This window comes from Anopheles bellator, chromosome 1, assembly GCF_943735745.2.
Source record: "Anopheles bellator chromosome 1, idAnoBellAS_SP24_06.2, whole genome shotgun sequence".
Taxonomy (NCBI): Eukaryota; Metazoa; Arthropoda; class Insecta; order Diptera; family Culicidae; genus Anopheles; species Anopheles bellator.
The window spans coordinates 44,871,326-44,883,745 of NC_071285.1; the positions used below are offsets into that span (position 1 = coordinate 44,871,326).

Consider the following 12,420-nt stretch of genomic DNA (forward strand, 5'->3'; position numbering starts at 1 on the left):
AGTGCTGCTGCCGCTGCCCTCTGCATGTTCGAAAACGGCCACTCGCTAGTACTGCCAAAGTGTTGATTTATCTGCTCGAGAAAATGGAAGATGTATTGCTGGTTGGTGGTTTATAATTATGTTGATATGTTTATTGAGAAAAAGAAACTTTATTTAGCACTGCTTGTGAAGATATGAATTTATGAAGATGAACCAGAAGAGCAAAAAAAACGTATAACAACTATAAAGGCTGAAAAATGTAAAAATACACTATAAGATTGAACTATCTTACCACACAAAACACAAAGGAAAATTTCCTAAGTGCTAAACCCGACTGAAATGAATGAAAAAAAACAACAACAAAACACAAATGATGCACCATGTTTAACCCGGAGACGATATTTTGGGACAGAGGAATATTTTGTTTCTTTTCTCTATTTCATATTAAAGACGAGCAAAGAACGTATGGATGAGGCCAGATTACTCGTTCGTAGATAGAAGATAGCGCGAAGAGAAGTAAAAGTAAGCGGATAAACCCGATAGACAGTAGAATGATGAATCCTTCCAAAATAGAGCATATAAACACGTAAAAAACAAGCGAACCGAACTAGATCTATACGAGAACAGTAAGGGTGGAGAGAAAAATGCTCTCAACTTATTATTACATAAACATTACATAACAACGACGTCACACACTAATCCGCTACCAACTTACGCATTCATCTATCTTCTCCATCTTGAGATTTGCATCCTTTTGAAACTCTAACAACGTAGACAACGCGACCTAACGCTATATCCCGTTATTTCGTAGAACACATTAGAGGTCTATCTTCCTCGCCTAGCCACACACATTCACACACAGCGAAGAGAAAGATGCAAATAAAAACCTACGAGAACCGTTTATGAACCAAACGTGCGTTGTGCGGACTTTATTGCTTTCTGTTCGAATATTCTACTGACACGCCAACCCACCCGGTGAACCCCTCGAATTACGCCTGTTTTCATTCCACCTTTCCCAGAATCAACCATCGTCGCCGACACCATCACCATTCTTATGCCGCCAAAGAAGTTCCAGAAGCGGGAACGACGTGGAATCCGGTAAGTGGACGCACGGAAGATCATCCGGTGGCACCGAAGCTAATTTATCTTGACTCTTCCGCTCGCCCCAACCGACAGGATCCCTGCTTGACCAGAACAATCAAACAGCACCGAGCGAGGGTGCGTTGCCAAAAATTAGCGTTTGACAGACATCTCCGCTGAGCGGCAGTAACAGAAAACCTCACCTAATGACCATCGGAACATCGCACAGCCTCGAACGACACCCGGCACCACCTACGACCATAGCAATAATCGCCAATCGGGAACAGCAGCAGCACCATCAGACTGCCACGGACGTGAGGTCATCGTGCTCGGACCATCGTCCAGGAGGCAGCCCGTGTGACGATGATCGAAAACCGACGTACAATCTCAACGCGAGCCGATTGTATCGTGTACGGCGCAGCGGTGCAGCGGCTGACCAACAAGTACCGCCCTGTGGAGACGCCGGTAGTGACACCCAAGCGGAGGGTAGTGGTGGCGCCACTCGACAATACACGCTACCGATGGCTTCGTGTAGTCTACTGGAGAGCTACGTTACCGGGACTGGTTCCCCGCTGCGGAACCTGTACTGCCAATGCCACCAGCACAGCACACAGTGAACAGCGAGACCCAAGACCCAAGGAGGGGGTTCGTGCATGTCCCACGATTGCAGGCAATCAATCGGGTTTGATCGTAAGAATCTCCGCTGCTGGGTTGATGGTTGGGTTTTTTATGTTGTGCCAAGGGGCACTGGGTCGCCATTGGGTTTATCAGATTAACAGATTTCACTCCAACGAGAAAGGAAAGGTTCGTGTGTTAGGCAGAGAACGCAAAGATAGTCATTAACCGTATTTACGCGCAGCAGCACCATGTCTAGCACGGTAAATGGAATTATGTTCTGTTGCCCTACTCAAAAGATTTTGGACCGGACACTGGGAAGCAGATGGTCATGTTGTTGATGTGTTGTGAACTGGCAGTGGCGGATGGTCGGTCTACTGAAGGCCGTAAGCATTTGCGAGATTTTATGCGAACATTTTGCAGACCCAAACCAGTTCGGCCGTTGACGTTTGTCACCGTTGGATTTTGTATTCCATATCTTTATTGTATTATTTAAGCGTTCGGCAACGCTGTCCTCTCTTGCATTCGGCGCGCGTGCACTAGCTGCCGACGGATCGAAAGAGGACCGCAATTGTTGGGCGCACGTGAAACGTGAGAGGCGGAAAGATAGATTTTTTATGCGCGTTTGACCATATCGGGCGGACGAAGAGAATATCGCTGACAAACCAATCAAACGCTCTGTAATACTGTGTGTGATGTACTGTAGTTTGTTAAGTGATGACACGTTCTAACACGGGGGCGCGCGACGCCGTAATTTATAAATCCATACCCAAGCGTGTGTGACGTATAAGTATTTTCTTGCTAAGTATAGTCTTGACCCGGTGCATCCTCGAACGTAATGCACCCCATAAAACGGCCGATAAACTGCTGACCGTGACACTGAACAAGCCTGTCCCCCCGAAACCGTAAATTATTAGGAATACTGTTTATTTTTAAATAAACGTTCCCCAACAACCCGACGCTTGGGGACGGTGGAAACAAATTTGAAACATGGAAGGAAGCGTCTGAAAATGGACTAGAAAAAGCTACACTGCTTCATCATTCAAGGTGCCGCATCGTCGTGCGAATTACAAGTTACATTAATAGTAAGCTCAGCACACGTTGGGGGGCACGGTCTCGGCGAGGATCGTCCGATCGCCACCGGTTTTGCAACAAAATAACTGTGTACAATTTGGTTGCATAGTAAGCGGTCATTCTTAGAAGCAAAAGAAAATCAAGTTCCAATTAGCCCGATTGGGAATGTCATGATAGAGTGCAACAGAGAGAGAGAGAGAGAGAGAGAAAGATTAACTGTATTATTAAAACTGTTTTAGAACTATGAAAGATGTTTTGCTGATGGCCAATCAGAACAAAGGTGTTGACGCAAGTCAAACAAAACAACCAACAACAAAAAACCGTAAAGTATGCCCCAAGTTTACTATACACAACTAACGCACGTCTCTAGCGCTAGTTGCAGGCCGAGAGGACGTGACGATCATATTGGATGAAGCGAGATTTAGCATAGATGAAATTTTAATGCAAATATGCTACGAGCAAAGCATATTCTTAGTGGCCGCTAAAAAATAGTCCGTTTTGAGCATGGGCAGACGAGAAATACAACAAATCAAAGCTAACAATAAAGTAGGATAATTTTAATGACCGATCCGCCACACCACGATAAAACCCGGTCGCTCCGGATTTACAGTTAACCGTGAGCGGAACTCTTGCAACCGTACGTGCAGGTTTATATATGGTGAACAACCTTATAATAAAATAAAACATATGTCAAATGTTTGAACGAAATATAATAGGGAAATATAAGAGAAAAGTTTGAAAATAAACACTCGTATGGACATCATTTCAGCTCGTTGTCTTTGGACTAGCTTTATTATCATATAAACCGTTTCACCAGAACTGGGTGAACTTAAATTCTAACATAATACCATGTTTGGTTCTAATTTTACACATTCTTTGGGTTGGTGTTTGCCTCTGGCGATCGTTTTGTTGGTCAGGAGCTGAGAACAGGGACTTGAGCACGGTCGCTCCTATGAGGAGTCTTCCGTGACGATTGCCTCGTCCCAGGGGCCATTGATGTTGTTCTTGTACTTCTGCAGTCGAACGAACAACCAGGGACAGAACAGATTGACGAACGCGAGCAGGCAGATGTAGGTGTACAGGATAATGTGGGAGATTGCGTTCAGAAAGTAGCAGCACGCGGCAATGGAAAGAACCAGGAAGGAAATACTGTACAGCTTGGACACCAGAAACGGGCCAAGTGCGAAGAACACGGCTGCCAGTTCCAGCAGCACGAACGCATGTAGCGAGGACGAAAGCCGCGACGCTAAGCATATCGCACCGAAAATGGCCGCATTCAGTGATATGGCTTTGGAAACGAGAGCGGCCGATATTCCGTAGTCAAAAAACACCAGATGAAGCACGAGCACGACGAAGGTCATCGAGAAAATCGTATCCGTGCTGATGCTGTTCGTTAGCGTGTGCAGCAGCGGGGAAAAGATGAATCCAAACACCAGCACCGCGATGGCCGTCTTGGAGTCCTCGATGAACTTTGTCACCTGAGCGTCCTTGCCGGCATAGATGAAATAGCCAACCATGGTGGCGGCGGCCGACTGGCAGAATATCGCTTTCGGACCCACGCGTTCCGTGTAGAGGTGGTGGAATACGATAAGAAACCCCGTCACCACACAGATCTGCTGGCTGAGCCGGGTGGCACCGGTAAACGCTTCAGCGGCCGAGTAGTTCCGGAGGTTCACATTCGTTTTCATGTCCTTCAAGAACGTGGGATCGGTGAAATTGTCCTCGTACTCGGCGTTTTCGTACAGATTTTTCCTCCATGGTTTCCGTGGCCGGCTGGACTGGTCCATTGTTGCACTGCGTCCGAAGAAACTTCACTTCTGCTGCAATGGTTTGTTATTGTTTTTATTGTGAGTGACAATCGAAGAGGAAAAAAACAATTCAAATTTGAACCACTTTTAGACCATATTCAAACTACTGTTTAAATGTAAAACATAATAAAGGTCTTCCCAGTTCGTCCCTGAAGTGTAACGAACACGAAATAGTTTGGTGAAACTTTATACTTCCACCAAACAAAGGCGAGGCATGCGGCAAAGGCTGAAAAAGCCGGTCAAAATATAAACCAATCTAACGTTGCGAACTACAGAAACGAACCGCTCAGTATAGACGCACAACACGCGGTCTTTACAGTTTTCACCGGGCGTCGCATTCCTGTCAACGTTGCGGTTCGGAGTCTGAAAGCCAGCGACACAGTGGAAAGCAAATTTTGCCAAGCCGTAAAACGAACCGGAACAAACGTTTCCTCATTCGCTAGACGTAGAATTCTCGTACAGAATGCCAAGGTAGCGCACAGAGCAAGATAGTCCCCGTGTGAATCGTGATTGGAGTCCTAAGCGTTCTTGCGAAGAGCATCTAGGGCCAGCATCGGTCGGATGTTGCCTGCTGATGTGCCTTGCTTGGTCCGGTTTTCGTCCTCGTGGTAGACAATCGATAAGGTGAACGGCGCGTCGATCATGGACGATGAAGACGATCCTGTCGTCGAGGAGGTAATAGCAGATACCGTGCCACGCCGTATTCATCTGCTGTATCAGTGTGCTAACCGTGACGATGCGTCTGCTTTCCATTCATCACCAGATTCCCGTGCATTTGTCCAAAACGCTTGCCGACAACTTGTATTTGCTGCAGTATCCGGTGAAATCGTCCACGGCCACCTTCGATGATAGCCGCGTGGTGAACTGTTGCGTGAAGCCCATCAACCAACAGGTAAAGTGACTTCTTTGGAAAATGGTGCTCACCCATTGCTCATATACTTGCCCTGCTTTCCAGATCAAAATAGACTACGCTTTGAATACGGCCTCTACCAACTATGATGCCTTCAAGGGGGAACAATTGGCCCTGGCGGCCGACGGTAAGCAGCGGGACAAGAATCAAAAGCTCACCTTCCGTAGCGGCACGATGGACAAGCAGTCGTTCCTTAGCACGAAACCGATCGAGGACGTGAGCCGCTATCTGGTGTGTGTGCTGCAGGAAGGCGAGATGCACGCGACACCGTTGAAAGGTATCGTTTCGATGCGACAGATGTTTTCCTACTTCGACAAGCAGGACACGCGCACCAAAGCCGAACAGAAGGCGGAACAGGATGCGGATGGTGGCGGTGGCGCTGACGAGGAGGAACTCACCCAGGTGACGGTGAAGTTTGCACGCACCGAAAACGAAAAAGTCCGGAAGGCGCGCGAAAAGTCGTTCAACTACCTGTCAAAGATGGAAGCGGAAGAGCCATGGTGTGAAACGTTTTGGCACGAAAAGAACACCGCCTCGGCAGATCTCGAGCGCCAGAAACTGTACGGTGGTGGTGGTGCAATGGGTGGCACAGGTGTTTCGGGGCGCGCGGGCCTGGACACGGCCGCACTTAACGTACGGCCAGTCGAGTACATGGACATGTTGATTAGTAAGGAGAAAACGGACCGAAACATCGATTCCCTCCTACCGGGACGAGTTGTTTGTCTGCACAAACTTAAACAACTGACACTTCTCGAGCAACTCAAAGTCATCCTGGCCGACGGTGCGTTAACCCCCATCATCCCAGGCATCGGACAATCGTTGATTAATACTTTGCTTTATCCCCTCTGTCCCCATAGCCAAGGTGATAACGTTTGGCCAAATCTTGGAACTGCTACCGGATCGGACCGTTTCGCCGGAGAAAGTACTGCGCCTGCTGCCACAGGTTGGCTGGTTGATACGGGGCAACTGGGTTGCCCAGTCAGAGTTTATTTACCTCGAAGGAACGGTGTCCGGCACGAACGGGGTGCCGGCCGAGCAGATGCGCAAAGCGCGCGACTACATATTGTTTCGCTTTACGAAATGTGATAGACTGGAGCGGCACCACCTGGCCATCATCACGCAGCTGCCCTCCGAAGAGATTCGCGAAATCCTCGGCTCGGTTGCGAAGATGAACGCAGCCGACCGGAGCTGGAGTTTGCTGCAGCCACCGAACGAAAGCTTTGGCGTCGACGAGCAGGAGATCAGCGAGCGACAGAACGCCTTCTGGGCGGCGCGGGCCGACAAGTTCGGGGAAATGGAGCGTGCCAGCAATAGTGGTGGTGGCGGTGGTAGTGGTGCAAAGCGGGTGCGGAAACGATCGATGCGCGACAGTGGATCGATCGGAGCCACCGCAACGGTAACCGCCGCGGTTTCCATTAGTTCCGCGAATAACCATCTCAACTGGCCACTTTCCAACGGTTGAGAACGACGGAAACCCCGAACAATGTGAATAGACAATTACTTGTAAGGCGTGTGTCGCAGGAAGTTAATCTGACCTACTTGAAGGGTTAGTTTTTTTTATTTATACGAAATAGAATTCAAACCATTGTGTTTGCGAGTGAAGCGCAACGTGAAATCACTCCAGCCGGTAGTGTGTTTGTTGTCCATCTTTTCAGATTCTCAGGTTCGACGTGATTTTGAAGCACAAAGCATAGCTGCATCCAAAATGTCCCCATAAATTTGTTCCCTGTTTGATGGCTGCACATGAAACAGCTGCCGTCCCGGAATGCGCTGCAAACGATCGATCACGCCAACACCGGTCGCCTTCAACGGTACGGTCGCAATCAGACGGCCATTTCCTGCCGCCAGCTCCTTGACGATCGCTTCCATACGCTCGCTAAATGGCCGTGATTTCAGTTCCATTTTGCCGACTTCATCCACGATTAGTAGCTCACGGCCGTGCGGTTGACGTTCCATCGCTGGAAGGGCTAGGGCTTCAAACTCCGCCAAGCACACGGTGTAACGGCCCACTTGGGGACTGTTGGTCGTTCGTTTCGCATCCACCCTGGCCAACGGGGCACGTTGGCCGGAGAAGGTAACAATGTCAAACCCGGACCGTTCACCGGTGAGTCGATCACGCACCTCTTCGGTGAAAAATCCACCAACAACATGTCCGTGGTTCCGCAGTTCTTCGCTAAGCTTACGCACCAGCGTCGTCTTTCCTGCGCCTGTTGAAGATGAAGAGATTCAAGTGTAACTGTTTTTGCTTGCAAGAGGCAAGGCAGTAAATCTTTCCGTAATAACATACCCGGCATACCGGTCACTAAAATCACACTCATTTGCGGTTGTGGAAAATGGTGCCTGAAAGAGACAGCAGACAGCAGGGGCTGTGAATGTTTAGCATAACACCATGCTTAGTAGGCGATCCGCAAAAGAAAATGAGCGTTTCAGATTAACGAAATCAGTAACATTTACATGTAGAGGAGTTTTTTTATATTGAAAATCTTATTTTATTCAAGTTCATTCCTTCGGCGGTAATGTTGAGCTTATATTTTCACATGTCTTCCTCTTGGACTTCCTATTTACAAACCGCTTTTATTTTTGATGTGGTGAAAATACGAATTTTCCCAATGTGCGGTTACCCCGTTGGGGATGAGTTCTTTTATACATTTTCAGTTCACTGGGAAGTATCATCGAACAGTGCAATGGCGGAATAATACCGCCTGAAGCCGGTTTAGGGTATTCTTCCATTTCCCGTACAAAAAATAAACAAACTATGACAGAAAGGATACTATTTGAAGTCGAACGAAAATCAAAGAAGATTTTACATGAAGTGACATTTTTGAAAGGTTTTCCCTCGACAAAACTGATAAATATGATGAACTCAAACCGCACTTTTCTCTCTAGCTACATACCGCTGAAGGGAAACAACTAATATTACTTGTCGGTAAACGCTAACTTCCATCAGCAAACATGTGTTGCGCGCCTAAGACAAAATTGACTCGCCACTTCCGGCACACTGAGAGCAGCAGCGTTCAGCATTCCATCGCCAGCGAGTTGGAGTTTTCGTTAAACTCGGGCATTTCTGTGGGCGGCAGTGCGATGCTGTTTTCGTCGTGTTCTGGCGGATGATGGTGCAGAGGATGATGCTGCGACGAGCCACTGTCCGAGCCGGCGTCCATTTGCTCCTCGTCGTTGTGACACCCGTTCGCGGCCAGATCGTCGGTCGCTGGCTCGCCATCCAGTCCGTTCGAGGGACCGGCCACTCCATTCGCCGGTGCATCGTCCCAGTTGATCTTGAAGCGCGTGACGCGTGGCTTTGTGGCCAGAATGTTGCGCGTCATTTTGTGAAACAGTGGCTTCGGCGGAGGGTTTTCTCGCATTTCCGGATCCGAGTACTCGTTGTTGATGAAGTAGCCGACGCGCACGAACTCCTGACCACGGTACGAGCAGGTCAGAAGCACCACCGTCACACCGACGGCGTCCTGCTCCGGGATGCGGCTAACGTTGGGCGGATCGGCCGAAAACAGAAACTGATGCCGCCCTTCCGGGATCGGTCCCACATAGATCGTGTCCAGAACCTGATCGAACGCTTCCGATTCGGCTGAACCGACGTAGATCATTTTCCACTCGAGATCCTCCTTCAGTTCTTCGATACACTCGAACGTCAGCTCAAACTGGAACGGGTTGAGGAAACTGCTCGGATTGTCCAGCACCACCACGTTGGTAATGTGTACTTTTGCCATCGTGCAACGATGCTACTGACGCTACCGGGGGATCAAGTTCGCGCCGCAAAACTATGGCAGGGCTCCTAGAAAGCTCCCCCGCAACGGAACATACACCGAGGGGTGGCCGCTTGCGAAAGATCGCCGGGTACAATCCGGATTTCAGCACGCAAACTAACCTCACTGATCGCAGCAAACTTCAGGCAGTAGCAGATGGTGAATTCTTTGTTGCGGATGCAGGGACAAGCACGGAGAAATACCCAGAATTAGCGCCACTGGCCAAAAGCAACCCAGCCGCACGCCAAGGAACACAGAACGTCAACTTTGCAGTTGACAATTGGGGAAAGAAAACAAAATCACACGCTGCGTTTTTCCCGCTTTGTTGCAAAATGACACGGAAATGCTGTCACTTAGATCACTTTCAACTCACAGCCTGACGCGATTTCCCGCTTAAAGCGGTTTATTCCATTGTTTCGCGCATCGAAGCTCATTTTCGTTGAATTACGCATCACGTAATATTCTTATCACTTTCAAAATATAGCAGAAAAAGGGGCAGGTTTTAGCAATAAAATTTTCAGTTTTATTTAACCATTTGTGTTTCGTTTTGTTTTTGGTTTGCTTCTTTCACAAGTCATTCTCACCAGATACGATATCAGAACGTAGCACAATTTGTTCTCCATAATCCGGTGATCTAAGAACCTAACCGATGGAACGTGGCCGTTTCTGTAGTCCATAATAATTTCTAATGTTTCGTGCAAAACATGGTCTATAATAATATTAGGTGCCTAGTACCTTCGCCATTTCCTCATGTTGGATCCCGTCCGACCGTTGGATATTTCTTGACCGATTCCTCATCTGGGCTTTATCTTCATAATAACGCAGTGATAATAAAAACGTTACGTTTGTGAGAAAATAAAACAAAAGCCTTAGGCTAGTTGAACAACATTTGTCCGTTTTGTTTTTCATTCGGTTATTCGCGTTATTCTAACTGTCTGAGTGGAGTTAACAACTGAAAATTTCATTTTCTTCTTGTTCGAAGTTAGAAAGCGATTTGATGGTTGGAGATTCAGTAAACATTAGGACGAACAATAATCGGAGAGATAATGTACGAAAACATACTTACGCTATACTGCAATAGCCGTAACAAGTTTTTCACTGTGTTTCATGTATTATGGAGTAATTTTGTGTTCACCTCACGTGGCCAAATAAATTGTGAACTTCTGTTTCTATTTTGATTGATATTTCCCATATCCATTTGATCGAGGTGCTCGCTTATAGTTGGATTTTGTTTATTGTGTTTCTCGCCGTGTACATTTCTCAATGTTTGAACCAGGGTTTATATTTTGTTGCTTTTTATGTCCAAATCACCAATATACTGTTCCTAAGTCGGTACCCTTATGAAGGTTGAAAATTTCGCTTCTAATTTCAGGTTTTCAAGGAATGTGTTTGAGGCGGAATTCCGTTCCGCTGTGCATCAAATAAACTGTAGCAAGTGTTTTCCATGCGGAAATAGCCCGAACAGTGGGTCTACTATATTTACCTTTCGAGCGGTTTGAATGTTTTAAAATCTATTCTCTTATTCCAGACGACGAATGATTTGATATAGTTCTTTCGATTGATTTAAAATGCTGCTTTATTTATTCCTTTCACTGCCTTTCACTTTGGTAATTAGCTTTATTTGGTTTTCATTATTCCACTCAGACCGTTTGTCTTTTGTTTCTTCTTTGTTCATGTTTAGGAGTTTGAAAATTAGGACGTTACTAAACCGCGCTCTTTGGTTGTAATTTTTTCACTTGTTTATGTTTTATTTCAAAATTTCTAACAATGAAACGAAGCCGATATAGATAGATCTATTCGTTGGGTGTATTATTTTTAAAATACAGGCTATAGGTCAAGTTAATTTGGTGAATAAATACAGCCTGGCCATCCTTTTGCATCTGAATTACTTGACCATTATGAATGATGAGCCCATCAGAAAATAATTTTAACCCAAACGATAACCATGTTACAAGGCTTCTCTCGAAATCATAGTCTAACTGACGATTCGCTTTGGAAGCTACATTTAAGTAATATGAAAATTATAGGAACAAATGAAGAAATTCAAAATGTCTTCATCGTAACGGGAAACTAACGCGAACATTGTAACACTTAGCTGTCCGTGGCCAAATGAAAAACTGTAACTAGTACAAAATGGTGGTTAGCTACTGAAAATTGACTAGACACGACTAGAAATAGTTTCACTATACAATAAATCACTTCACTTTTAATGTTTCACGAACGAACCCTGTTTGCTAATGAGTGCAATAGCGCTATGAACGAAAATGGGCCATCCCAGGTATGTCGACCGGAAAAACAAACTCGCATAAGACAATCGGTTCCTACGGTGCTATCGAGCCCTCTGAACGCTAAGGACCTTAACTACTACAGCAATAGCCTCCTGCGTTTGCAACAAACTTGTTTGTTTTTGGCTTAGAAAAGCGACAAAAGGCGCAGTTTGTAATGCACGACAAACGGCTCAAAACTGGACTGGTTTGGACTATGGCCGGCCACCGTTCTCGGCGAGTTATATCAGAGTGTGCGGTTGGTTTGCTTGTTGGTTGTGTCAATGTGCCCAAATCGAATGGTGGTTGCCTAACAATTAGTAAGCTTTGTGGACGAGCTTGGCTGGTAGTACTTCCGTAGCGTATTATGTTTGAATGAGTCTCGCGTTCATAAATGTAACTCTAGTTGTAACCGTAAGGAATTATTATTTTACACATTCTTAAACGTTAAATCTATTCATATATATAATATTTATATATATACTTCTATGGTAGGTATAAGGGTATAATTTAACATAACGTTTTCATGTTGTTTGTTTCTGATCTTCCGACTTGGTTTCGCTACATCTTCGCTCGCGATGTGTGCTCAATTCTATACTTGTTTTGCTCTATTTCTTTGATTTGTGTTGAAAGTGATCTTAGTTTATGATTTTCAAACGTGACTGCCTTCCTACTGGTTCGTGTACGCTCGCTCGCCGGCCAGAACCCCCGATTGTAGAGCTTGTGCTTCAGTTGTGTCATTTACTTCATGTTACTGTTGGTTTGTGAGTGTATCGTTTTCATTTGTTTTGTTTCGGTAATTGTATATGTATATCTGTATATATACTATATATGTATATATAATGTAATGTCTTCATATAGAAAATATTTAAAAAGCACATTTCAATTTTCATTCATAGTTCAATGTTAACGTAGTATTTTTAATATAT

At 45.9% G+C, this 12,420-nt stretch overlaps 5 protein-coding genes across 6 annotated transcripts in view; 2 read left to right on the plus strand and 3 right to left on the minus strand.

Annotated features, from left to right (window-relative positions):
• LOC131206108 (proton-coupled zinc antiporter SLC30A1) overlaps positions 1–3,494 on the plus strand; it is an 18,752-nt gene extending 15,258 nt beyond the window's left edge. For both annotated transcript variants that reach the window (XM_058198516.1, XM_058198517.1), the window contains exons 9-10: positions 999–1,077; positions 1,156–3,494. In XM_058198516.1, coding sequence (XP_058054499.1) covers positions 999–1,077; positions 1,156–1,223 — 147 coding nt within the window. In that variant the 3' untranslated portion in view covers positions 1,224–3,494. The remainder of the gene's footprint in view (positions 1–998; positions 1,078–1,155) is intronic.
• Positions 3,495–3,565: 71 nt separating this feature from the next.
• LOC131215696 (phosphatidylinositol N-acetylglucosaminyltransferase subunit C) lies at positions 3,566–4,535 on the minus strand. Its single transcript, XM_058210087.1, has one exon. It carries the CDS (start codon positions 4,533–4,535, stop codon positions 3,699–3,701), a length of 837 nt encoding a protein of 278 aa, XP_058066070.1. The 3' UTR covers positions 3,566–3,698.
• A 438-nt stretch (positions 4,536–4,973) lies between these two features.
• LOC131206347 (DNA-directed RNA polymerase III subunit RPC5) lies at positions 4,974–7,085 on the plus strand. The gene is made up of 4 exons (XM_058198871.1): positions 4,974–5,231; positions 5,320–5,448; positions 5,512–6,247; positions 6,324–7,085. The coding sequence occupies exons 1-4, from the start codon at positions 5,199–5,201 to the stop codon at positions 6,926–6,928; spliced, it is 1,503 nt and encodes a 500-aa protein (XP_058054854.1). The 5' UTR covers positions 4,974–5,198; the 3' UTR covers positions 6,929–7,085.
• Positions 6,854–9,433, minus strand: LOC131206350 (nucleoside-triphosphatase THEP1). Its single transcript, XM_058198873.1, has 3 exons — positions 9,350–9,433; positions 7,754–7,806; positions 6,854–7,673 (listed from the first exon to the last, which is right to left on the minus strand). The coding sequence occupies exons 2-3, from the start codon at positions 7,782–7,784 to the stop codon at positions 7,126–7,128; spliced, it is 579 nt and encodes a 192-aa protein (XP_058054856.1). The 5' UTR covers positions 7,785–7,806; positions 9,350–9,433; the 3' UTR covers positions 6,854–7,125.
• Positions 7,970–9,459, minus strand: LOC131206349 (histone chaperone asf1). Its single transcript, XM_058198872.1, has one exon. It carries the CDS (start codon positions 9,189–9,191, stop codon positions 8,481–8,483), a length of 711 nt encoding a protein of 236 aa, XP_058054855.1. The 5' UTR covers positions 9,192–9,459; the 3' UTR covers positions 7,970–8,480.
• Positions 9,460–12,420: the final 2,961 nt, after the last annotated feature.